This window comes from Diceros bicornis, chromosome 1 (assembly GCF_020826845.1).
Source record: "Diceros bicornis minor isolate mBicDic1 chromosome 1, mDicBic1.mat.cur, whole genome shotgun sequence".
Classification (NCBI taxonomy): domain Eukaryota; kingdom Metazoa; phylum Chordata; class Mammalia; order Perissodactyla; family Rhinocerotidae; genus Diceros; species Diceros bicornis.
The window spans coordinates 85,941,015-85,967,307 of NC_080740.1; the positions used below are offsets into that span (position 1 = coordinate 85,941,015).

At 38.9% G+C, this 26,293-nt stretch overlaps 1 protein-coding gene across 11 annotated transcripts in view; it reads right to left on the reverse strand.

Moving 5' to 3' along the window:
• The window catches only part of FBXW11 (F-box and WD repeat domain containing 11), a 124,195-nt gene that overhangs the window by 77,994 nt on the left and 19,908 nt on the right, over positions 1 to 26,293 (reverse strand). For 3 of the 11 annotated variants that reach the window (XM_058545977.1, XM_058545932.1, XM_058545942.1), the window contains one exon: positions 8,256 to 8,335. The exons of 3 other annotated variants lie outside the window; for them this stretch is intronic. In XM_058545977.1, coding sequence (XP_058401960.1) covers positions 8,256 to 8,288 — 33 coding nt within the window. In that variant the 5' untranslated portion in view covers positions 8,289 to 8,335. Of the gene's footprint in view, positions 1 to 2,755; positions 2,858 to 4,972; positions 5,113 to 8,255; positions 8,336 to 26,293 lie in introns of those variants that run through there. 5 more of the 11 variants (XM_058545905.1, XM_058545889.1, XM_058545902.1 and 2 more) reach the window with 4 other exon arrangements.

Here is a 26,293-nt window from a genome sequence, read left to right on the forward strand (position 1 = left end):
CTGGTAGTAAGTGACTTTTATTTAACAGTTTTACTAAGGTAAATGAGTGATTTTTATTTTTTAAGTCTTTGCTATCCCTTTTCCCTTCTCACAGATGGCAGAACCTAGAGGGACTAGATTACACCTGAAGGCAACTACTTTCTTTACTCCTGCTTTTCAGAAAGTATACTAAGTCAGCCATATAGATAGCCTAACTGGCTCAAGCTGCAGGTGTGAATAGATCCAATGTGATCATTTTAAGGGAGACCCTTTCAAGCAACTCCAGAGCCCAAGCAAAGTCAACGAGGCTCTTCAGGTAGGCTGTTCCTTCTCTTCTGGGGCGTGCTTAAAATGGGCTTGCTGAGGGGCCGGCCCGTGGCTTAGCGGTTAAGTGCGTGCGCTCCGCTGCTGGCGGCCCGGGTTCGGATCTCAGGCGCACACCGACGCACTGCTTCTCCGGCCATGCTGAGGCCACGTCCCACATACAGCAACTAGAAGGACGTGCAACTATGCCATACAGCTATCTACTGGGGCTTTGGGGGAAAAATAAATAAATAAAATTATAAAAAAAAAAAAAAAGGGCTTGCTGAGAGGTGTACAACGTGAAACAAGAGTCATCTTTGTGATAAACCAAAGATGTAGCATATAAGCAATAGGTATTCTTTGAAAGCCCAAACCCTAATTAAGCCACTGAATTTTAGCACTGTTTGGAGACTGGAGTTAGAGAGGAGGAACACTGGTGTTAAAATAACACACAAAACCAATGAGTAGAGAGGACAGAAGTCTTCTAGATTCATTAATACACATTTACTTTCCATCCACGAATGGAACAAAATGGAGTAATGATTTGCTAATTCCAATCAGCTGAGTACGTATTTCATTTTACTGTGCTGCATACTCTCAATTATATACTAAAGAAAATAAAAACCTAAGTAAATAATTCTCTATACAGCTCTAAAGACCATATTTGCTCCATTCACATTTCAGTGAATATTATTCAATATTTCACCTTATTTCAAGGTCCAATCAAGGCAAAGTTTGCATTTTTTCTCTTAAATGATTTTCACTGGGAAAGATGAGTCAAAGAAGAACTTTTAACACATTTGGGTTTCCATTTTCAACAAGGTAGGAACCCATACTTCCTCCCACTCATCCCACCTCCAGACAATTCACAATATTGTCACTAAAATATATTGAACAATGACTTCCATTGGTCAATTACTTTTAACTGAGTGCAATAAAAAGAATCTGCACTTCCAGACCTTATTAACAACTACAATTCTTCCCCTACTTAAATTTCTGGAAAAAACTGTGTCAACCCACTAAAAAGAAACTGTAATATTCAAGTAAGCATTTTCAGAAAAATAGAGACAAAGATGTACACAATTACTATAATGCAAATATCCATTATTTAGCACCAAGAAGAGCACATGCAGTAATGTCTGCCATTTCAAGAACATTTTTGTTCAAGTTACATTACATGCAGGGAAGCTGCTTTTCCAAAGATAAATATACATTACACTGGAGCCTCACTGAAACACCCAATCCCTGCACCCTAAAAGCTGTAACCCACCTTTTTATATAGATTCTTAAGACACTGGATCTTATACTGAATTCACTCTCTAGTTAATTGTGTTAGTGAGGTTCCAGTATAGTTTTCTAAAGAAAGCAGTTTTAATCAATAACCACACCAATGCTACTCAGAATGTTTGCCAATAAGTAAACAAAATGCATGATCCCCATACGTAGGAAATTTTCCTTTTTCCTGGCTCCCTAGCTCCATTTAAAGACTGTAATCATGAATAGAAAAGATAACCTTGAGAATAGTAAAGTCACCCATGCCATCAATAATATCCCTCTAACTCATTTCCTGATTTTACAGTGCTTTCCTAAAACAGGGCAGTCTCCACAGGATGCTAGGAATTTAATATTGCTTTTTAAAGATATAACAAACTGGTTGGAATATGCAGTGATGAAAACTGAATATTGCTACTGAAACCATACTTAATTAAATACATGCTTTCTCTAAACAGAGCTTCCCCAATAAAGCCACAATGTTTTCAGCCTTGGCTCTCTTAGAATCATCCCAACAAGTGAGGTCAGTCCAGCTGCACTCTCCCGCTAACAGTTTTTTCCTGAGGAACCCCTCCCCACTCCTCCAAGAAAGCTTTACTTTTATCTGTGGAATTCTCTGCCGGCCCGGCCTGGAAACCTGGGTGGACCCTGAGGACAGGTGTCATATCTGGCCTTTGGAGGTGGGCCAAACTGAGTTATTGGTAGCATAAAGCTGTGATCTTTATAAACTTCAATTTGAGGTTTTATACCATTAGCGATTCCCTCCCCACTCCTTTTTTGAAGGAGGGAGAGAAAGCAAGCCAAAAGAGTAAGTTTTAAAATAGAAAAATCACCATTTGAATTAAGAAACCCTCCCAACTCAACAAAGAACTGTTGAAAGTAATCAAATGGAAATGTCAGGGTTTTTTGGGCACATGCACAACTATTAAACATGAGAATCACAACTTCAAGGGTGGGGGATGGGGGGTAAGCAGGAGCAGAAAAGAGGAGCAGGACAGGGCCCAGTTGAAGACCCATTTGCTTAGAAGGGCCCCTCTTGGTACTAACTCCTCCACATGAGGCACCCAGGCTGGAGGAAAGCAGAGGGTTACACAGAACATTTAGCAGACTTAACATTGGATTAAACACACTACTGCAAGTTTCAACAAATGTTCATGGCATACGTAAAAAACACATTTACAACAAGAAAGAAGAGAGGCACCTGGAGACATCTGACACTGGGCATGCTCTGCAGGCAACTCAGTGCGCACATGCTCTCTACCAGGTTGGCGCAGCCTAGCCACAAAGACCTTGGCACAGAACACTGCAGGATGACAAAAAGGAAGGAAGAGAAGAAGCAGTTAGAGGCCGCAACAAATCACTCCTTCACACAGGCAACCTGAATGTTAGGTGGGCAGGGGTGCACCCTCGGCAGTCTGCAGGTGAGGGACAGACAGCTTACTGGAACCTGGGGAGGGGGCCCGCTTTCCATCCTACGGAAAGGAGGTTTCTGCTACCAATCACTAACTCCTCAGGCTATAGCATACAGAATCGAGAGAGAGAGAGAGAGAGAGAGAGAGAGAGAGAGAGAGAGAGAGAGAGAGAGAGAGAGAGCGCGAGCGTTTAAATGAAAACCCACTAAAGGGAACTGTGCAAGTTGAGTACAAAACAAGATTAGTGGTGAGACTGTGACTATAACTTCATAAAAGTAACAGTTTCTGGTCTACGTCCTGTAATTGTAATTGCCATCATTGTTTAAGAACCTACTATGTGCCAGGCACTTTAAATATGTTTTCTAATTCCCACACCACAGTAAAGAAACTGAGGCTCAGAGGTTAAGTCATTTGCACAAGGACACACAGCAAAGGAAGGGAGAGCCAGAATTTCATTCATTGCACAAGACTATGATGCCTCTATTGTAAAAACTTTGACCATCCAAATTTTTATCATGTGGGTACAGTTTTGCACTTCCCTAAAATAAATCACAGGAGACCTAGAGACATAAAGCAAAAGGAAGAAGAAAGATGAGTGATAGATTGAGAATAAAGGCAATAAAAGGGCCGATTAAAAAACATATCTGATTTTCCGTGTCATTCACATCTCTGCCTTCCCAAAGAAAAAACTTCAGAATATCACAATTTTCATTTTGGACTTTGTTTGCAAAGTTCATTTGACACGCGTAAGAATTAAAAGCTTATTTCATTTACCCATTCCCATTCTCTTTTAAAAGCTTGCTGGTTTTAAGAGAATTAAGAAAAAAAGTAAAATAAAAATGGACATATGCATTATGGTTAGTATTTAATAACCATTAGATTATTTATGGTATTCAATAAATACTTTTTCAGATCTATGGTCAATTAATTTACTATGGCAAAATCAATAATCATGCAAAAAAACCTGAAGGTGCATGTTTGGGTTCAACCAAAGTACTTCAGAAGTCTTAGATATGACCTCATAAACTTGATGGTCAAACACCCTCATTTTCCTAGGGCAGTTCAGGTTGACACTTGTCCCAGCATAACTTTCACTCTCAAAAGTGTTCTGCTTTGGTAGACAAATACTATGGTCACCCCAACTATAATAAAAACAAAGACAGCTTTGCTTGAAATCAGATAGACCTGGGTTCCTATTCAGCATCTGCCGCTTACTAGTTGACATCTCACCTATAATGTAACTAAAGTATTGAGATTATTTAGAAAAGGCATTTAAAGAATATAAAAACACAGGAATCAAATGGAATAAAAAAATTGAGCAGCTTTTTGGTGACAATTAAAGTGCCACACGTTTCCAATATGTGCCGTTATTCCAAAGCTCACCACAGCCAACACAGACGTGTATCACTGATATTTCAGCCATGTATATTTTGTCACCCGAACACTTTCAGAGTGCCACAAAAGATGCTAAATAAATGTCTCTATAATATAATGAAAACAGCTGCCTTTTATCAAGCTCTTGTTATATGCTAAAGAACTGACATAGTAAACCTTCACAAATATCCATTTTACAGATGAGGAAACCAAGGATCAGAAAAGCAGACCTTGATTTGTTAAAATAGCAACTGTATCCAAGGTGCAAGGGCTAACTGATGGCAGAATTAGAACTAAAAGTTACTCCCATCTGACTCTAAGCAAGCTTCTTTTCTTTCCACTACAACAAACTCTCTCTGCCCAGAGATATCTAGCAAATGTTTATTCAAAGAATGCTGACGTCAGCATGTATCAGAAGTAAATGGGAAATGAAAAGGCCCAGGCACATTATACAGTTATATACATAGATTATTTAATTTAAATAAACTCCCAACATCCTCATAATTCAATTTAAATTTCTTTTTTGGAATCTTTGTAGTTATCTAAATCATAGAATCACTCAGATTTGAGAATAGAGTTTAAGGATTACACCTGCATTTAGCAACTAATACCAAATTAACACCAAAGCTCACCTGCAAATCAATTTTCATTTATTCAGTAAAAACAGTCAGATTCCTTCTGCAAGGTTTAATATGTATTTGCCTCAAAGGACCCATGAATGCATAAGGTACTGTATCCTGATTAGATTCTGCTAATAACTTGAGACCTAAAACTTATAAAAAAAAAATTATATTCAATAAATCAAAGAATCATAGACTGTGAATACTGGAAGACCATTTAGTCCAATCTCCCACCCCTGATTTTAGAAGTGAAGAAACTAAAGCCCAAAAAAAGAAAAACAATGATCTTCCCAAGGTTTCCTACCATCTTATGATCTAATCAATACTTATTAAAATACAGAAAACAATTAACATAAAGAAAATCTTCTGAGACCTTAATTTCAAAATATTAACCATTTATTACAAGTACTTAAAGCTTGATATTGAACTTGTATATTCAGGAAAAGATTTTTAAAGGACTCTTTGAAGCCCTAATTTCCAAGAATTTATCTTTTATAATACACATGAAGATACTGTGGGGTACAGAGAATGATGCCAGTATTTGTATAAAGTATTAGAACTGCCCAACTTTCACTCCTTGAAGCTACGTGACCAACCATATTGCTGTAACTTAATTAGTCTTTACTGGGGCGGCCCCATGGCTTAGTGGTTAAGTGCGTGCGCTCCGCTGCTGGCGGCCCGGGTTCGGATCCCAGGCACGCACGGACGCACCGCTTCTCCGACCATGCTGAGGCCGCGTCCCACATACAGCAACTAGAAGGATGTGCAGCTATGACATACAACTATCTACTGGGGCTTTGGGGGAAAAATAAATAAATAAAATTATTAAAAAAAAAAAATTAGTCTTTACTCAACATAAAATGCCCCTCCAGGAAACACACCCATCTTTTAATAAGGAAGTCTGTACCTGCTGGTCTAAACAACGTTCTTCTTAGGTCTAATGGACCAAGAGAACATTGATCTAATTTGAAAATAATGGATAAAAATAAAAGTTCCACATTTATCAACCTAGGAGCATAAAATGCCACTATGACCACAGTAGTAATTGATTCCTGAAGCTTCTAATTTTAAATCTAGGGACCCGGTTGGAAACCCATGTTGATCATTGTGGAATAACTATTATCCATCACTCTTTAACCGAATAATGTAAAGATTTCTTTTTATTAGCTATATTCACAGTATAGACTATTGTTTCTCTTTTTCTTTTTTTTGTTTTATGCTAACAATGGTCTATCTTTAAACTTCTGGAACGTTATCTCATTGTTAAAATATGTCTGAAGAAGGTGCCCTGATACCGTGGGTATTTACCAATTTTAACAAATACTTATCGACCTACTTATTAAGCTAACAACAATACAAACTAAGCCTCTTTCCTCTGGAGACTTCAGCCTCGCGCTCAAGAGAAACCCAGGGGGATCACATTGGGCATACTTACGAGAGGCCTTTCAGGAACAGAAAACTCCCAAGAAATGTCTGTTATAATTTCACATTTAGCTACTTGCAATGACCAGTATTCTAATTTAGGATTGTTCATAGAGAACAGGAAACGATTTACACAGAGTTCTAACACTAACAGCACATACTCAATTAGATTGATTATATTTGTAGGTTCTGTAGCCAAAGAAAATAACATTTGTTAAGGAAACTGATATTGTTTATAAATTTTGTCATAGCCACTGATTAATCAAAAAACAAAGACAGGGCCACCATGCAAAGAAACACTATGAGTCAGTAAAGACAAGAAGAATAATAGCTTTTGCCATTTTTCAAAAGCAAAAATTATTAAGAGGTAGGAGAGAAACGTCCTAGGCTCTCTTCCTATTGCCATAGGAACTGCAAACCAAAAAGAAAAAGTGGTTGCAGGCACCGTATCTTCTGTGGCTGGCTTGAAGAAGAACTCACAAAAGCTAACTCTGGTCTGTTTCTAGATGAGATTGTTTTGAATATCCTGCCCTGATTCCTTCTCAAAGAAGCAATTCTTTTAAAAGCTACCCAAAGAGGTATTTTATGTTAATCATCTCTCTAATGCCGCATTTAGAAATCTGCCTTATTATAGGTGTTCTATAAATCCCCCCAGTTTTTTTTCATTAAACCACTTCCCACAGAATTATTATCAGCCTTTTCTAACTCCTATCATCATGCTTGAGATAACCAAGTTGAGTGGCTTAAATACTATTCCATTCAACAAAATATATCTGAACTTACGTCTACCCACAGACAGAAAAGCAATTAAGATATTCTCTCTCTCCTGTGGGACTCATAGGCGAGAATCCTGAGAATGTGCAGTGTAAATACACACACATACACACACACACACACACACACACACACACAAATAGACTTAACCACCCAAAGGAGGAGGATGCCTAAACTAAGCCATGAGTAGGAGGCAGCCAGGGAAAAAAGAGCAAGACATTCCAGGCAGAATAAATAGCATAAGGAAAGCCACAGAGCTAAGAAATGGCACATCTTATGCAAGGATCTGCAACTAATTTAACACTACTAAAGTATTTAAGTGTGAGATGAGGAAAGCTTAGAGATAGGGACGGCCAAATCACAGAGGTCTCTCCTATATCATTCTATCAAACTTGGGACTTCATCCTGAAGGACAACGGCTCTTATACTGTGTGCTATAGCTCACTGATTAAAAAAAAAAAAAAAAAAACACCAGCCAATCCTTCCCAGGTGCGCAGTCCAATTTTTTATCTATGTGTACAAGATTTTATCCCTGCAACTCAGCATACATGCTATTTCAACAATATCTGTCAGAGGAGTAGAAGTGTCATGCAACACACTGGTGGAGCTGAGGTTCGTAGACTAAGAGGTAGGGGATAACGCATAATATCAAGCCAACGCCAAGCCAATTCCAGCCAATATCAAAGAAAGATTCTGTGTTTTCCAGAACATATGGGGAACATTTGCCAACACAAGAATAGAAGGAAAAGAAGTTTGCTCAACAGTAACCCAATGACAGACAGAGGAAGTAAACAGCACATAAAGCATGTATGTTTTTATAGATACTGTGAAATAAGGGTGTTTTGAATCTTTTAATTCTTTCAAGTGAGACATCAAAAACTTTAATATTCAAACCACTGCTAGAGCCAATGAGACAACTATTAAACTATTTAAGCAGAGGAATAACCCTGAGCAGCTGCAGTGAAGCATAATTTGCAGAGAAGTGAGAAAGATAAGTCTCTTATAGAACTTACAAGACAGTCTCTCATTTTTGTTTTACAACCAATGCAAATTTCTTTCAGCTGGGCTACAAAGAGTAGCCACAAGAGCCAGCACTTACCTTTGAAAGTACACGTCTGAAGTCAATTGTCATACTCTAGAGTCTAGGTTCTTTCTTTCTAATAAAACTTCCACCATGCCCTATTGATGGGATATAAAACAAAGAACCCCATGAGAATGAAATGGGGGCTATCAAATACAGAGCGAGTGAAATAAAAGATCCATTTTATGGTAACCATTTGGCAATAACACCTCTCTACTGGGAATCTCCATAGGAAGTGGAGATTTGGTTTCAAAGAATCGTACAGTAGGTGGGCTCAAGGAGACTACATACTGTGGGTCTCTAACGTGGTGTGCAAGCCACAGAGCACCCATTAAGTTTCTGCGGGAGGCTGTCCTCACCTCATAGCAAATAAAGCATATGCCAACCTTCATCCAAATTAGGGACTATCCTATTGTGTCTGAATTCTCAGAATCTTGCTTTTCAAGAAGCAGCAGCAGTAATGAAAACAGGGCCACACAACTTTTAAAAGCATCTTTTATAAAAAAAAAAAAAAAGCGTCTTTTAGGATTCAGAACCTAGGCTTCTGCTGGTAAAATGTTTGATGGCAACCTCTAAGAAACAGCTAACTCTTACAAAAATAACTGTATTGTTTTTAAAACCAAGAATCATAATACAGTAATTAGGTTGTAGAATAAAAGTTAACTCATAATTTAAAGGCTTTTTCCAAAGCTATTAAAGAACTGAATACTGGTCCACTGCCTTAACGTGTAAGAGACTTTCTTTTCCTTATAATGGTATTTTATTATAACAGAATTTGACAGCAACCATTGTGACATATAACCAAGAAAGTTAACGCTTTAATTCTTAGCAACTGTATTGCAGAACTATAGATAATATACCACAGGGTATTTTCAGACTGGGATATATGTTAAGGGAAGAAAGGGGTATGGGGAGAAGGAGGCAGTGGAAAGAGGAAGAGAAAAAAGGATAAGAATGAAGAAAACTGAAATTTACCATCTACCAAGTTTTAAGAGATTCAAACATAGCAAAACACTATTGTCAAAAAGACAACAAGTAACAAGTGTTGGCAAGGATGTGGAGAAAAGGGAACCCTTGTGCACTGTTGGTGGTATGTAAATTGGTGCAGCCACTATAAAAAACAGTATGGAGGTTTCTCAAAAAATTAAGAATAGAATTACCTTATGATCCAGCTATTCAACTTCTGGGTATTTATCCTAAGAACACAAAAACACTTATTCGAAAAGATACATGCACCCCTATGGTTCACTGTGGCATTATATACAATAGCCACAATATGGAAACAACCTAAGTCTCCATCAATGGATGAATGGATAAAGAAGATGTGGTGGGTTTGTGTGTGTGTGTGTGTATATATGTACACACATACAATGGAATACTACTCAGCCGTAAAAAAAAAAAAAAAAAAATGAAATCTTGCCATTTGATGGACCTTGAGGGTATTACGCTAAGTCACACTGTGAAAGACAAATACCATACGATTTCACTTTTATGTGGAATAAAAAACAAACAAACAAAACAAAAACAAACTCACAGATACAAACAGATTGATGGTACCAGAGGGGAAGGGGGTTAGGGGGTAGGTGAAATGGGTAAAGGGGGCCAACTGTATGGCGATGGATGGAAACTAGACTTCTGGTGGTGAGCATGCTGTAGTGTATACAGATGGTGAATTATAATGTTGTATGCCTGAAACTTATATAATATTATAAACCTCAATTGAAAAAAAAAAAAAAGCCAAATAGTTGTGGAATCAGGACTCAAAGCCAGAGCCCAAACTTTCCCTAAACCCCACTATAAAAAAAATCTTTTAAGTGTCCAGACAATTATCTCATCTTGAAGGATTACTTAAGAAAAGATACCCAAGGTGCCGGCCCAGTGGCGTAGTGGTTGAGTTCACGTGCTCTGCTTTGGCGGCCAGGGGTTCGGCAGCCCGAGGTTCAAAGGTTCGGGCCCTGGGCGCAGACCTACTCGCCACTCATCAAGCCATGCTGAGGCGGCGTCCCACATAGAAGAGCTACAACGCTACAACTATGTTACACAACTATGTACCGGGGCTTTGGAGAGAAAACAAAAAAAAAAGAAAAAGAGGAAGATTGGCAACAGATGTTAGCACAGGGCCAATCTTCCTCAAAAAAAGAAAAGAAAAGATACTAGAACCCAAAAGCTAACAAAACTAAAACGGATCTTTGCAGTTATATATGGTAGAGGGATAAAGGGTAATTTTTCTTTTTGAATTTTTATTCATCTTATTTTCCAATTTTTCTCCAATAAACATCTAGTACTTATGGTAATATTTTAATACTATCTACGTAATTTTAAGAGATGCTTTATTTTGTTTAATTATATGACTAATTATATGTTGTTATAAAGAGTAACTTGACAACTTAAAATAAAAACAAATTCTTTTTTTTCCCAAGAATTAATTTTGAGTCCATCTTAAACACCTGTAGTTTAAAATGTGTTAAAATGCTGGGTACTAGAAAAATATTTTACCTAGTGACCCTCAGAAACAGCAGTGTACATCAAAATGATAATAGCTTATTCCTGAGTAATTAATTCCAAAGGAAAAAAAATCCTTGTCCACTTCACAACTACTACCTATGATTCAAAAATGTCACCAGGTTTTTCAGAGCTCTTACAGAAGCTGCAGAGGTAAAGCATTAGATGTATGAGGGGGGAAGTGGAATCTCTATTCTAAGAGCACAACAGAGAACAGGATGTAACAAAATAATCTATTTCCGGCACAGCCACATGGGTCCTCAGTTGTACTAGGACCAGCGTGAGGTTCAGTTGCCAAAAAGGAACAGATTCCCCTAGCAAGCTCCAGGTCAAATCGGTCTGAACCCAATCCCAATAGGGTTCATCCAAGATCCACAAATCCTGAGATTGGAGAGAATTAAACAACAGTTAAATTAAGTGCATCTGAGCCTTCGTCAGTTAGCATCTGTGGTCCAATTAGGACTGTTATTCAGGACTGGGGGAAGCCCACTAAACTCTAAGTTTAACCTCTTTTTCAATAAAAATGTAAATGAAAATTTACAAAAAAGGATAAATTGGGAGGAAGATGCAAATTGATATTTTCTGAGTACCTGCTATGTGCCAAACACTGCACATCTATGGTGATCTCATTAATTCTCAAACTACCTCTAACCAGACGGGTACCTTAGTTTTACAGAGGAAGAAACTGAGGACCAGAGACATCAAGTAATTTGCCAGAGTTCAAAAGTGGCAGAATTGCAATTCTATATGACTCCAAAATCCCTACCCTATTCCCTGAATTATACTGCCTGTCACTTCCGTTGCCTGACATAAAACTCCCCAAAGCAGAAATTTCCTCTGATTTATTTTCAAATTTTACCTACTTGTCATTCATCTATATTGCTGATGGGAGTGAAATTAGTACAACCTCTCATGTGCAACTTCTCAATACATATTCAAGACTTGAAAAACGTCATTTGACTCAGCAATTTCATGTGTAGGAAATTATACCAAGGAAAAAATAAAGATATGTCCAAAAATATAGCTAAGAAGATATTCATCACATCATTGTCATAACAGCAAAGGACAAAATGCCCAACAATAGGGACTAGTTAAATAAATTACAGATCATCCGGAAGACAGAATATTATGTGTCCACCAAATAAAAATTATGGTGTAGGAGTAAATTTATTGACAAAGAAGGAAGTTTACAATACATGGAAATAAAGTTACAATACACTGAAGAAGTTCCAGAAACATTAAGAGAATAAAGGCTATAAATCAGGACTTACATTATGATCCCATTTTTACTTAATAAAATATAAAATACATTTAAAAATCCAGAGTTAAATACAGGTGATTTTTATTTTATTCTTTTTGTCTACTATATTTTTTCAGATGCGGCCAGTATACAACTGGCAATATAGTACTCAAGCTTCTCAATCCTCCCCTCCAGGTCACCTCAAAAAGGATAACTGGCATTTCCACACTTTTACTTGGGGATCTCGTCATAGCAACTTGCCCCTTGATTCTAGGCCATTCTCCTTCAATGAAGGTGGAAAACAGGTGGAGTTAACTTAGTTTCACTGTTGTTCCGAGTTTGGTTGCACTCTGAGGTGACAAAGACACAACCTTAAATTCATTTCAATGCCTGTGGCTTCTAGATAGCTAACTGAGAGTACCTAGAAAACTTGTAAGTAATGGTGTTCTGTTTTATGAGGCTACCACTTCTAAATATCTGACAATCCATATTCCATATTACATAACACCTGAGAGGACCTCCAGGTGAGAGAACTAGAAACTCACCTTGTCTTTTGGACATCATCTGAGAACTAAGAGACATCGGCCCTCATCATCTGTACCAGGGCACCTGGCCCCACTCAGCGATAGTCCAACTTCCCCTTCCACACCATTCCAGGCACAGGTGCTGGCTGCATCCCTTCCTAGTCCTACAAACTCGCACAAGCCAAAAAAGGTGAGAGAATTTCTGGAGTGTCTGCACAAGATCTGACTGCCCTATCATCTACTGAGCCAAAATCCTTACCCTAATTTCACGTTAAGAGTGCAAAGTTTACCTACCATGTTTTTAAAGGAACATTAGAACACATAGAAAGTGAAATTTTTTTTTCTCCTGAAACAGTGAACATTTTCATTTTTTCTAGGAAGAGATATCACTTTCAGGAAGATGACTTGAGGAATATTATTATATCTACTGTCAACAGGTTTGACTCAATTATAGTCAGACCCTATTATAATCCTATTTTAACTTTCTCAAATGCTTATTCATTCCAAAAAGTTTACGGAACATGCCAGTATACTAAATGCTTCAACAAACAACACAAGAATTCTCAAAACCAAAGATTCTATATCAAAAATTATTTTGGGAAATAAAGCTATATTATTTCCCAGTTCACTGAGGAAGAAAGGTAGCTAAATTCCTAAAGACGTATCAAATATTTTAAAGAAATGCAGTTTCACTGCTTTCAAGAGTATTAAAACTTAAACTCAACTAATTAATGGTATGTTAAAAATCACTTCCAAAGACTTTCAAAGCTTCCACCATCTCATACCCTTCCTGTCTCATTACAAGCTCTGAAGAAGCACCTGTAGAATGAAAGCTGGTCCTGCTAAGAAACCTTCTGAATTCAAACCTCAGACCATTTAAACAAGCCCTCTACTGTTTTCTAAATCATTGCTCATTTCTCAAATACATATTTATTTTCAGAGACCTAACCAGCCCCTATCCCAAAGAAATACATATTCCAAGTTGGTAGAGTCTCGGTGTTTAAAATTTTATACACACACAGACACACATACACACACAGCGAGAGAGAGTGATTTAGAAAACAGTGATAACCAAAATTTTGCTTCTTTAGCTGGGAAAAGCATGAAAAGTGAGTTGTCAAAGCTAACAAATATAAAGAGACACATTTTATCATCCCTTAATTAAATGTACAGTAAACTTGACACTTGCTCTACTTTCTCATATAGTCCCATTGCTCTCGTATCCCAAGCTGACCGTGCTTTCAAGTAAGAATGAGGTTGTGTGTCTCACAACCCACTGGGCTCCAAGAACAAATGAACCCGTCTTTCAGCCAAGGGCTAGGACTGCCTTAGTAAGGGTTTCCTGCTGTTTGCTGCACAGCAAGGATGCCTTTCATTCCCTTCACATTGTCTGTTTCATGCAAGCAACTGGGTGGTAAGAGGAGTTCTCACTGCTTGAAGTCAGAGATTTCATTAAATTCTGGAGCCGAAAGGGACCTTATAGAGCATTTTGTCCATCTTCTTAAGACGTTTCTTGAGCCCAGGTCCTCTAAATCTCTCACATGGTACTTCTGGTTTGTACTCCTTTGAAAGCACCTCGTCTCAGCAGCAGATAACTACAGCTAAACACGTGCTACAATAAAGTTAACCTATACGTTACAGACTCTTTTCACAGGAGTACATATGAATACAGGTAGACTACAACACTCCGGAACTTCTCATACAAAGGAAGTAAGGAAGTCATGATGTAAAGGCCCAAAATAAATTTAAGAGATACTGGACTTCTTTGTCAAAAATCCTGTTCAACTCCATTGTTTTAATAACTTGATGAATGACTCAGCTATAAGCAGTAACTCAACATGTTCTACAAAGCACAGAACACAGATGTTACCATCATCATAAATTTTTCATTAACTCGGATAGAATGCAGAATTGAGAGGAGGATCGGAAAACAAACCTCATGAGGACATTCCTGCTGCATTTAAGAAAAAGAACAATCCATAAACCACATTTCTTTTAACTGATGAGTTAAAAGTCTATAAAAAAACAACAGAAATAGCTACCAAGCTTGGGATGTGAGTGAGAAAGGTTGAAAGGGTGACATTATTCTTACTTCGAAAATGATCAAATTAAAATACCAAAAATTGGTCTACAAACCACAGAAAAATACTTAAATAAATTTTCCTATAAGAATCGTACTGGGGCCGGCCACGTGGCATAGCAGTTAAGTGCACACGCTCTGCTGCTGGCGGCCTGGGTTCGGATCCTGGGTGCACGCTGACGCACCGCTTGTCAGGCCATGCTCTGGTGGCGTCCCACATAAAGTGGAGGAAGATGGGCACGGATGTTAGCTTAGGGCCAGTCTTCCTCAGCAAAAAGAGGAGGATTGGCATGGATGTTAGCTCAGGGCTGATCTTCCTCACCAAAAAAAAAAAAAAAGACTCGTACTAACTTATCTTAACTGGGTGTTTTATTTCCAAAATAATTTATAAGAAATAAAGCAATTTACAAGCAATCTGTAAGAGAATTTACCAATTTACAACGTAATGTTTTCAGGTCCTTATAGTGCCTGTACACAGTAGAAACTCAGTAAATGTTAAATTATCAAACAAATTAACAATGTAAAGTCTAGAAAGTTCACATGTAGAGCAACAACTTGATTAGGAGGCTAAAGAAGAATGTTATAATTTTACCATCAGGTAGATACTTGTTTAATGGCCACATCGCCTAATCACAGTGATTGATTCATGGTTGGGCACATCCTCTAAATTGAATCCCAGGACTTCTACGGGAACCACGGGAAAGGAAATCTCTTTCCCCACTGCGCCTGAAGGAGAGAGGATGCAAGCTGGGGCCGCTGCTGCCATCACGCCACCACAAGGGAGAGCCTGGAGCTAGCACAGGAGGCACGACACTGAGTCTGTGGAAGAACCTAAGTCTACCTCTGCCTCTGGGTTTTCAAATTATAAATTCCCTTTTTTGGCTTAAGCCAGTTGGAGTTGGGTTTCTGCACTTTCAAATGGAAAAAGCATAACACATCCTGAATATTCAGTTTAAATAAAATGGGCAAAACCCACAAAAGGTACCTGCCATGGCCAACATCATCAAGATACAATACTCTGCGATGAAATACTCTTAGATTTATATTTACTTTTCTACGAAGTCATTTTATTCACTGATAAACAAACGTATTCAAAGCTAAAAGTTCCAAGAATATCTCATTCATGCTATACCACAGATACTAAAGAAAGAAGCAGTATATAAAACAGGATAAACCAATCAAAACTCCAAAAAGACTGCAGAAAGAAAGCCCCACAGAAAAAATGAGAGTTCTGATTTTCCAAAGAGCTCTGAAACCCAATACTGAGAAACCTGACCCACATCTCTACAGGCACTTCACTCCAAATAAGCAACAACATTGGTATTACCAAGTACAAACACCAAATAAATAAATAAATGATCTTAGAGAAAGGAATATATTTATCATCTAAGATTCAAAAGTTTGGCAAACTGCCGCAGGCACAGAACATTACTACAAACAGAGCCTAACCTGTGCCCCTCCTATGAGCACTACCCTTGTTCTATGCATTTGTATAACTTCATCCCTACCTTCATCATGTTTTCTCACATTTATTTTTCTTTCATCTTCATTTGCCTGCTTATTTTGTTTTTATCTTCCTACATTGCATGCGTCACTGTAATCACTCAATCCTTTTTTTGGAATAAAGTAAGGTTTATAAAGTATATACTAACAGTAGCAAAAGTCATTACATTTCTGAACTGAGAAAAAGGAAAAAGTTGAAAATAAAATAACTATAGGAATAATACTCTAATACTGATTGTCAATGCCATAAAACGTGTTATCATTGTCCTTGGCAAAATGGACAACCACATGTGGGCATTCCTGCAGCCAGGTTATTACTTCACTATCCGCCAACAATCAATTGTGCAGTTTTTAACTCAGAAAAATGCACATGCATAGAAGTCCTATGTTTCTTCAAGAATCACTTACTTGGAGAGGATAGAGAATATCACAAAAATAAGAAAGCACCATGACACAGTGGGAAGAGCACGGGTTGTGTTTTTTGTTTTATTTTGTTTTTTAATTGGGACAGAAACACACTGAACCTGAATCCAACAAACCTCTGGATTTAACTACCAATTTATGAGAAATACAAAGGAGAATAGAATATGTAGACCTAATGAGAATACAATCAGCAAAATGCAGAATTTGGGAAGTTATACAGAACAAATGACCAATCCAGTTTCTTCAATACATGGCAAGAAAAAAAGATGGGAAAGTCAATTTTTATAGATAAAAAAGATTTAAGAAACTATTAACTATACGCAATGTGTGAACCAAGTTTGGTTCCTGAATTGAAAAAAACCAACTATAAAATGAATTTTATGAGAACAACAAGACAAATTCCGACAGAGAACAATACGATACACCTGACCAGTACTCCTCAAAACTGGCAAGGTCTTCAAAAATCAAGTCTGAGAAGCTAACACAGCCAAGGGGAGCCTAAGGACACATGACAACTGAATGTAAGGGGGTCTCCTGGGTGGGATCCTGGAGCAAAAAAAAAGGACATGAGGTAAAAACTAAGGATATCTGAATAAACTATGGATTGTAATTAATAATAACGGATCAATAGGTTCATTAACCTTGACAAATGTACCACACTAACCTGAGATGTTAATAATGGAAACTGTGCAGGGAGAAGGATAATATATGAGAATTCTGGACTATCTGCTCAATTTTTCCGTAAATCTAAAACTGTTCTTTAAAAAAAGTTTATTAATTTAAAAGTTATTTATGAGACAATTAGGCAAATATAAACCCTGAGTATTTGATATTAAGGAAATTACTGTTAATTTTTTAGGTGCAATAATGGAATTGTGTGCTGTGTATTTTACAGTCTTTTGCTTTGTTTTTAAGTCCTCATCTTTTACAGATACACACTGAACTACACATGAATGGATGGATGAACAGATAAAGTCAAGAAGGTAGATTAGAGGAATGTTTCCCAAGGTTTGGTATTCAAGGTGATTTTTGGTGGTAAATAAAGGTGTTTCAATGTTTCATAGCTATATGTTTAATTTAAATATATATGATAAAAAATATATAACTAGCACATTAAACCCATGATTTCATAGATTTTAATAATTTTATTTATTTATTTTTTCCCCCAAAGCCCCAGTAGATAGTTGTATGTCACAGCTGCACATCCTTCCAGTTGCTGCATGTGGGACGCGGCCCCAGCATGGCCAGAGAAGCGGTGCGTCGGTGCGCGCCGGAGATCCAAACCCGGGCCGCCAGCAGCGGAGCGCGCGCACCCAACCGCTAAGCCACGGGGCCAGCCCAAGATTTCACAGATTTTAATTGCTTAGGGTAGAAAACCCAGGCAGAGGTGGGTTAAGATCCCAGATTCAACACTATGTGACCTGAAGCAAGTCAGCTGTGTTAGAGGGCTGGTACAGCACCTGCTACGTCCAAAGCAGGCACCCAGTAAGTATTAGCTACATTATTGATAAAAGCCAACCTAGACTGCCAACAGAGAAGTCACATACCAATAGAAAGACTGGAACTGGGGAGAATGAGTTAGCCTGGAATGAGGGAAGGAAGAAAGCATAAGGGCTTACCCAGGCAGTTTGGGCAGGGGCAGTCAAGGAACGTTTCCACCTTTCTACTCAATCTCCCCAAATACTGAGAATCTGCTGCTGCCCACCTAGAGCCTGGGGACCCTGCTGCTCCTGAGCCTTTGGCTCTCTTGAGAGTCCCCAAGCTGCCACTTAACACTCCTCAAACTAAACTGATGGCTAGAGATGCAGCCCCTAAAATAAGCAAAGTTTTTCTTTTCTTACCCCAGGGCGGGATGAGAAAGAGCACAAGGCTTTGTAGAGGAAGAGAGAGAGATAAAATCACCATGTGACCTTGAGCAGAAAAACAATTCCCTTCTCCAGGCTCCACTTCCTCACATGCTAAAATGTGGAAAATAAGCCTACCTTTCGGGGTTATAGTGAAGGTTAAAAGGAATAATAGATGTAAATTAGGCATTTAACAAGTGCTAGTGCCCTCCCTCCCTCCTTACTTTGGCAGAGTGATAGAGAACTCTTGGTAAAGAAAAGCAGTTGGGATGAAATGCACAAAAATAGTAAAGAACAGCCCTTGGATTGCATCGGTTTTGAGCCAAAATAGAGGAAAGGAATGCTGGGGTCAGAAAGTTTGGGAAATGCTGGGAAGCACATTATTAAAATGACAATTATCAAGAGAATTTCCAAGAGGAGAGGATTATACGCAGCATGTATTAAACTTACTTGACCTAAGAAAGCAACTCCCAGGAACAGAGATTCTATTAATCACTAATATACACACATACACACACAGACAAGAAAGAAAGAAGGGGCCGGCCCGGTTGAGTTTGAGCATTCTGCTTTGGGGGCCCAGGGTTAGCCAGTTTGGATCCTGGGCGCGGACCTATGCACCACTCATCAAGCCATACTAGGGCAGCCTCCCACATACAGCAACTAGAAGGATGTGCAACTATGACATACAACCATCTACTGGGGGCTCTGAGGAGAAAAAAGGAAAAAAAAAGGAGGAAGATTGGCAACAGATGTTAGGTCAGGGCCAACCTTCCTGAAAAAAATATATATATTTTTTTTTTTTTAAAAGAAAGAAAGAAAAAGAGAGAGAGGAAGAAGGAAAGAAAAGATAAGATTAGCACTTTACAGCAGTTGACAACTCCTTCCAAATGACAGCAGAAGTATCAGTGAGATAAGACTATCCAGACAGATTAGAAGTCAATGACAGGTTTAAAAACCTAGTTTAGAGGCAGAGAGGGACAAAAGGCATGTTTTTTGATCTGAAAGGAGTTTCTAATGCCAACGGCTTAATTTTCAGGATCAAGTCATTTAAAATTAAGAGATGAGGGGCCAGCCCCGTGGCTTAGCAGTTAAGTGGGCGCGCTCCACTAGTAGTGGCCCAGGTTCAGATCCCGGGCGCGCACTGACGCACCGCTTCTCCGGCCATGCTGAGGCAGCGTCCCACATACAGCAACTAGAAGGATGTGCAACTATGACATACAACTATCTACTGGGGCTTTGGGGAGAAAAAGGGAAAAAAAAAATTAAGAGATGACATTGAAACAGATGTTGAAGGAGAGAATGTATTCATTTTAAAAGTACATAAAAACTTCTGATACAAGATGGTATTTCTCATTTGCCCTCGCACATTTATTCCCTCACTCAACTGTGCAATCGTATGGCATGCACTGTGCTAAATGCTGGGAATATGCTACAAACTGAATACAACATGACATGTATGATCCTTGTCCCCATGAAGATTACCTTCTAATAAAGGAGCTGTCTAGTGGGGGATTATGCAATACATTTATCAAGTACAATTATGTTAACAGCTGTGAAGAAAAGCAACTGAGTGCTGTCAGAATATGACAAGTGTACCTCGGGGACCCAGACACAATCCTTGAGGAATTGATGCTTGAACTCAGCTCTAAAAGACAAGCAGAGGTTAACTAGGCAAGAAAGAAGGAAAGAGCGAAGCCTCCCTGATAAGAAATAACAAAGGATAATGCTTGTTAGGTCAAGACAGAATCTGGTGCACTGGAGGAAGGGGTGGGGGTAGGGGGAATCACTGTGACTGAAGTGCAGAAAGCTAGGGTGAAAAAGAGCAAAAATAGATAAGACTCAGGAGGAAAAGAAAGGTGGCAAGGTTGGAATTTCTGACTGGAGCAACTGAAATCATCAAAGGAACATCTAAATAAAAGACAGTCTATGGGGCCGGCCCAGTGGCACAAGCGGTTGGGTGCATGTGATTGGCTGCGGCGGCCCAGGGTTCACCAGTTTGGATCCCAGGTGCGCACCGACACACTGCTTGGCAAGCCATGCTGTGGCGGCGTCCCATATAAAGTGGAGGAAGATAGGCACGGATGTTAGCCCAGGGCCACTCTTCCTCAGCAAAAAAAAAAAAAGGAGGAAAATTGGCAGATGTTAGCACAGGGCTGATCTTCCCCACAATAAATAAATAAAGACAGTCTACATTGGCACTGGAAACCTGGCTAGGGTGACCTCACATATATAAGACATTTCAATGAATTTCTATAAAATAGAGAAAAAACTGGAGTGGAATTAGGGTTCACTGCATGTAAACAAAGAAAAGCCACCCTGAGAAGTGGAAGGAATCCCCAGGAAGACCTCACCTCCCCTCTCAAAGCAGTGAAGGCTAGTAGGAGTGAGGGTCCTTGAAGCAGTCAGTGAGGCCAAACAGGACTGATCCTCAAGTGCTCCATGAAGAGCAGCTGGAGCCAGGGCCAGGCCAGAGCAGGACCTGCCTTAAGCCTGCCACAGACAGCCTGCTGAGTAAACCAGATACTTCTGCAGCTGGCTTCTAACAAAAAGGCCATTTCGATCACAAAAGGGCAGCACTGCACCAGCCACAACAAACTCAGAAGTTCGTCACCCTGGTGACTTCCTTCCGCAACACTCCCCAACGCATCTGGACCTAGAATCAGCAAAGCAGAACTGCAGCTAATCTAAACATTTCTCTTTCTTCGCGAAAGAAACATAAAATAGCCACAAACATAAGAAAAATATATCCAATATTACTAGTAATTAAAGAAATAATTTTTTAAATTCTTTAACCAAATTGGGATTTTTTTAAATTATTAATACTCTAAAATGGCATAAACATGGAGAAAACAGCACTTTCACAGAGAGAAAATGGTTTGTTGTGTCACATCATATAGGTAATAGAAAGTGAGTAAACCGTTTGTCATATAGAATACACATGGCTCTTAAAAATGTTAGATCCTTTGACCCAACAATTCCACCTCTTAGAACTTATCCCAGGGTAATACTCATTGATGTGTTCAAAGATTAAACTACAAGAAAGAGCCCCAGCTTTAAGCTGCTATAAATTAGAAATAATTTAAATGTCTAATAATGGAGTAGTTTAGCCATTTGCACATTCATATATGTATTAGGCACCCCTTCAAAATATTATAAAGATGGGGCCGGCCCAGTGGCACAAGCGGTTAAGTGCACACACTCCACTGCGGCAGCCCAGGGTTCGCCAGTTCTGATCACAGGCATGCACCAACGTACCACTTGTCAGGCCATGCTGTGGCGGCATCCCGTATAAAGTGGAGGACGATGGGCACACATGTTAGCCCAGGGCCAGTCTTCCTCAGCAAAAAGAGGAGGATTGGCAGATGTTAGCACAGAGCTGATTTGCCTCACACACACACACAAAACAAAAAATATATATATATATAATAAAGAAATATATAATAGTTCAGAAAGATGCCACAAATGTTGAGGTTTTTTTGCTTTTTTTTGTGTGTGTGAGGAAGATCAGCCCTGAGCTAACATCCATGCTAATCCTCCTCTTTTTGCTGAGGAAGACCGGCCCTGAGCTAACATCTATTGCCAATCCTCCTCCTTTTTTTTTCCCCCCAAAGCCCCAGTAGATAGTTGTATGTCATAGCTGCACATCCTTCTAGTTGCTGTATGGGGGACTCAGCCTCAGCATGGCCGGAGAAGCGGTGCGCCAGTGCGCGCCCGGGATCCGAACCGGGGCCGCCAGTAGCGGAGCGTGAGTACTTAACCGCTAAGCCACAGCGCCGGCCCAAATGCTGAGTTTTAAAAGCAGTTTGCAAAACAATTTTATGTGTGAAAAACAAACATACACAAAACATACATGAAAGAAAAAAATATGGATATGAAGGAAGGAAAGTATACCAATGATTAATAGTAGTTATCAGGGGAACTTTTTATTCTTTTTGTTTCTTATTTTACATTATTTTTACTTTCAATTTTTCTATAATAAACATGGATTCTTTCTACAAAAAGAAAACATAAGTTTCTTATTCAGCAATTTTTCAATAGTTTATGAATGTATGTGTCAATAACAGTACTGAGCTAACTGGATAACCATATGGGGAAAGAAATGAATCTTGATCCCTATCTCAACCATAAAAAAACAATTATTTTGAGATGGCAAAATCCTAAAGCTTCTAGAAGAAAACACAGAGTATCTTTAAGACCCTAGAACAGGCAAAATTTTCTTCAATAGGGCACAAAAAACTATGAAAGAAAAAGTTGATTAATTAGACTTCATCAGTATTAAGACCTTCTGTCCATCAAAAAACAATATTAAAACATTGAAAAAACAAACCACAGAACAGCAGAAGATATCTGCAATATGTGTATCTAACAAAGAACTCATTTCTAGACTATTATAAAGAACTCCCACAAATCAATAAGAAAAAGACAACTCAATTTTTTTAAAGGGTCAAAAAATTTGAACATGCACTTGTCTAAAGAGGATATCTAAATGGCCAACATGCACAAGAAAAAAATGCTCAACATCATTAGTCATTAGGGAAATGTAAACTAAAACCACAATGAGATACTACTTCACACCTATCAGAATGGCTGAAATTGACTGACAATGCCAAGTGCTGACGAGGATGCGGAGCAACTGGAACTCATATAATGTCAGAGGAACTGTAAAAACATACAACCACTTTGGGAAAAGATCTGGCAGTTTCTTGAAAAACTAAACATACATCTACACTCTATCCCAGCAATTCCACTTCTAGGCATACCCAAGAGAAAAGAAATGTCCAAACAAAAATTTGAACACAGGCCGGCCCCAGGGCTTATGGGTTAAGTGCGTGCGCTCCGCTACTGGCGGCCCGGGTTCGGATCCTGGGCGCGCACCGACGCACCACTTCTCCGGCCATGCTGAGGCTGAGTCCCACATACAGCAACTAGAAGGATGTGCAGCTAGGACATACAACTATCTACTGGGGCTTTGGGGGAGAAAAAAAAAGGAGGAGGATTGGCAATAGAAAGAAGACTGGCTCAGAGCCGGTCTTCCTCAGCAAAAAAGAGGAGGATTAGCATGGATGTTAGCTCAGGGCTGATCTTCCTCACAAAAAATAAATAAATAAATAAAAATTTGAACATAAATGTTCACTCAAGCTTTATTCATAACAAACACTGGAAACAACCCAAATATTCATCAGCAGGAGAATGGATACACAAAACTGTTGTATACTCATATAATGTAACACTACTAAGCAATGAAAAGGAACAAACAACTGATACAACAATGAATCTCAAAAACATTATGCTGGGCAAAATAAGCCAAACATAATAAGAATACATGCAATATATGCATGCTGTACAATTCCATCTATATGAAACACTAGAACACACACGACTAACCTACAGTTATAGAAAGCAGGTTACCTGAGGCCAAGGATGGGGGTGGGAGGACTGCAAAGAGGAAGGAAGGAAGTTTTGGGGGGATAGAAATATTCTACATCTTGATTGTAGTAGTGGTTATACGAGTGTATACAGTTCTCAAAACTCAAGCAGTACACTTAAAATGAGTACATTTTATTGTATGTAAACTATACCTCAATAAAGCTGATTAAATAAAAAACAAACAAAAACCACAACATGGATTACACACCCATCAGCACGGCGCAAATTAAACAGACTGGAAAAACCAAGCGATGACTGAACTCCTCACAGTAGAGGTGGGACGGCTATCGGCACGCACACTGGGAAAACAGTGTAGTAGCATCTACTGGAGCTAAACACACGCAGACCCTACAGGCCAGTAACTCCATTCTGGAGCTTTTAGAACCAACAGAACCAAGTGCTTATGTCCACCGTAGAAGTGTTATTCATAATAGCACCCCAAAATTGGAAACAGCCCAAAGAATTCATCAACAGTAAAATAAACAAACCATGGACTATATACACAATGGAATAATGCACAGGGAAAAAAACTACTGTTACACACAACAAAATGGACGAATCTCACAGATATAATGGGGGGGAGAATATGCCATATGATTCCATTTACATAAAATCCAAAAACAGCCATAACTAACCTATAGTGAAAGAGGCCAGAATAGACCTTGGGAGGGTTTATTGACTGGGTGAGGCAAAGACATGAAGAAGCCCTCAAGGGGCTCTGGAAATGTTCTAATCGTGATTGGGTAGTGGTTACACAGCACATGTACATATACGTAAAAATTCATTGAGCTGTACACTTAAGATTTGTGTTCTATCTATATGTAAATTATACTCAACCAAAAAAATATATGTACAAATGCCCTTCAACCAATCTTTGTTCATCCTTTGAAGCTGGAAGCTTATTACACAGTACCCAGGTGTGGCTTCTGTCAGTGTGAGTCATTCTCATTTCCAGTCTAGTCATTTACATGTTCTTCACGTCTATTTACCTCAGACAGTCTGAGCTGGTGGTGCTAAGTATCTGAGTAATGGCATTGGCAACAGGACTGGATCAAGTCATGCCCCAACCAGACAGGGAAGATTTCCAAAATATTTTTTAACAGTATAGACAGTCTTAACAGAAGTGTGATTTTAAGAGTAGCAGACAAGCCCTTGTCAATTCACTATCCTTTTGATTAACTTCTTGCAGGGATTGTGGGAAAATTAAATATAAGCAGCCAGCTCTTTGAAAATACGTATATAGTGTTGCTAATATTTTTGCTTGGAAACTGAAAATTTAGCTCCATAATTATAAGGAAAGTGATTTAAAAAATCACAATCTATTCACTTTATACACAACTTTCAGAAATAAAGCCAGGTGAGAGTTACATTTTTTGTCTAAGTATATTATTTGCACATTGCAAAACTAAACTTTACACAGTGACAACAATGCATGAAACTATTACTACCGTCTCCCAAAATTAGCCAATAGATTATAAACACATGTACCTTCCAGAAGCCGATTTACGAACGCAAAGCTTTTTAAAACAGGACTGCATGTTGTAATAGAGTTTGATTTACATTCTTGTCAATACATACACACACACATAATCATATCTATCAATACAATCTATCCATTCTACATTTAAAATGTCTCATTGTCACCTCTCCGCACCATCTGTTACTATCTTGTCATTTCTTCCCTGGAATATTCCAAGTCTGCTAATTGGTCTCCCCGCTCCACTTTTTCCTGCTCCAATGCATCCTCCAAATTGACTACCAGAGTGCTCTTTCTAAAGCACAGATCTTGCACAAACTTTCACAGTCACCTCTCTTCTCAAACCTCATCCACCACTTTCTTCTCTCCTCCAATCCCTGTAGGGATCACAAGCTCAAAAGCTTACAGCGCCAAGTAGAAGGCCAAGTGAAGATGGCCTTATAGGGGCTGTGGTGACCAGGAGAGGCTAAGCCCTGACTCAAAAGGGCAGCCATTACTCAGCTCCAATTTTCAGGAAAACCAGAAATTAGCGTTTTGATATGAAATGTCTCAATTTTTTAAATCTACGCAGACCATATGAGATATATCTGTGGCGCTCTATCTATCCACAGGGTACTTACGACCTAAAGGATAAAGTCTAAGATTTGGTTATAATCTGTCTTCGAAAATTTATCTATCTCAACCCTTCACACAAGCTATACGCCAACAATCCACAGAACTACTTACCTGTCCCTCCCAACAGACAGTACACACCACTGCCTGCCAGTCATTGTTCCAGGTTACCTTTGCTATGAAAGCCCTCCTCTGCCCCAACACATCCACCGCCATGTCTAATTTCTGCTCAGGCCTCAAAGGGTAACTTTTAAAAAATGTCCCTTGTGAAATTTCCCCCTTTTTCTAACTCCCACAGACTGTATATCCACCTCTTAACACCCTTAACCAGTTTTCACATTATACTATACTTTTTTATGTAAAAAACTGCCAGCTTCTGGAAGTAAGTACACATCTGATTCTGTTCTGTATTCCCCACATTACC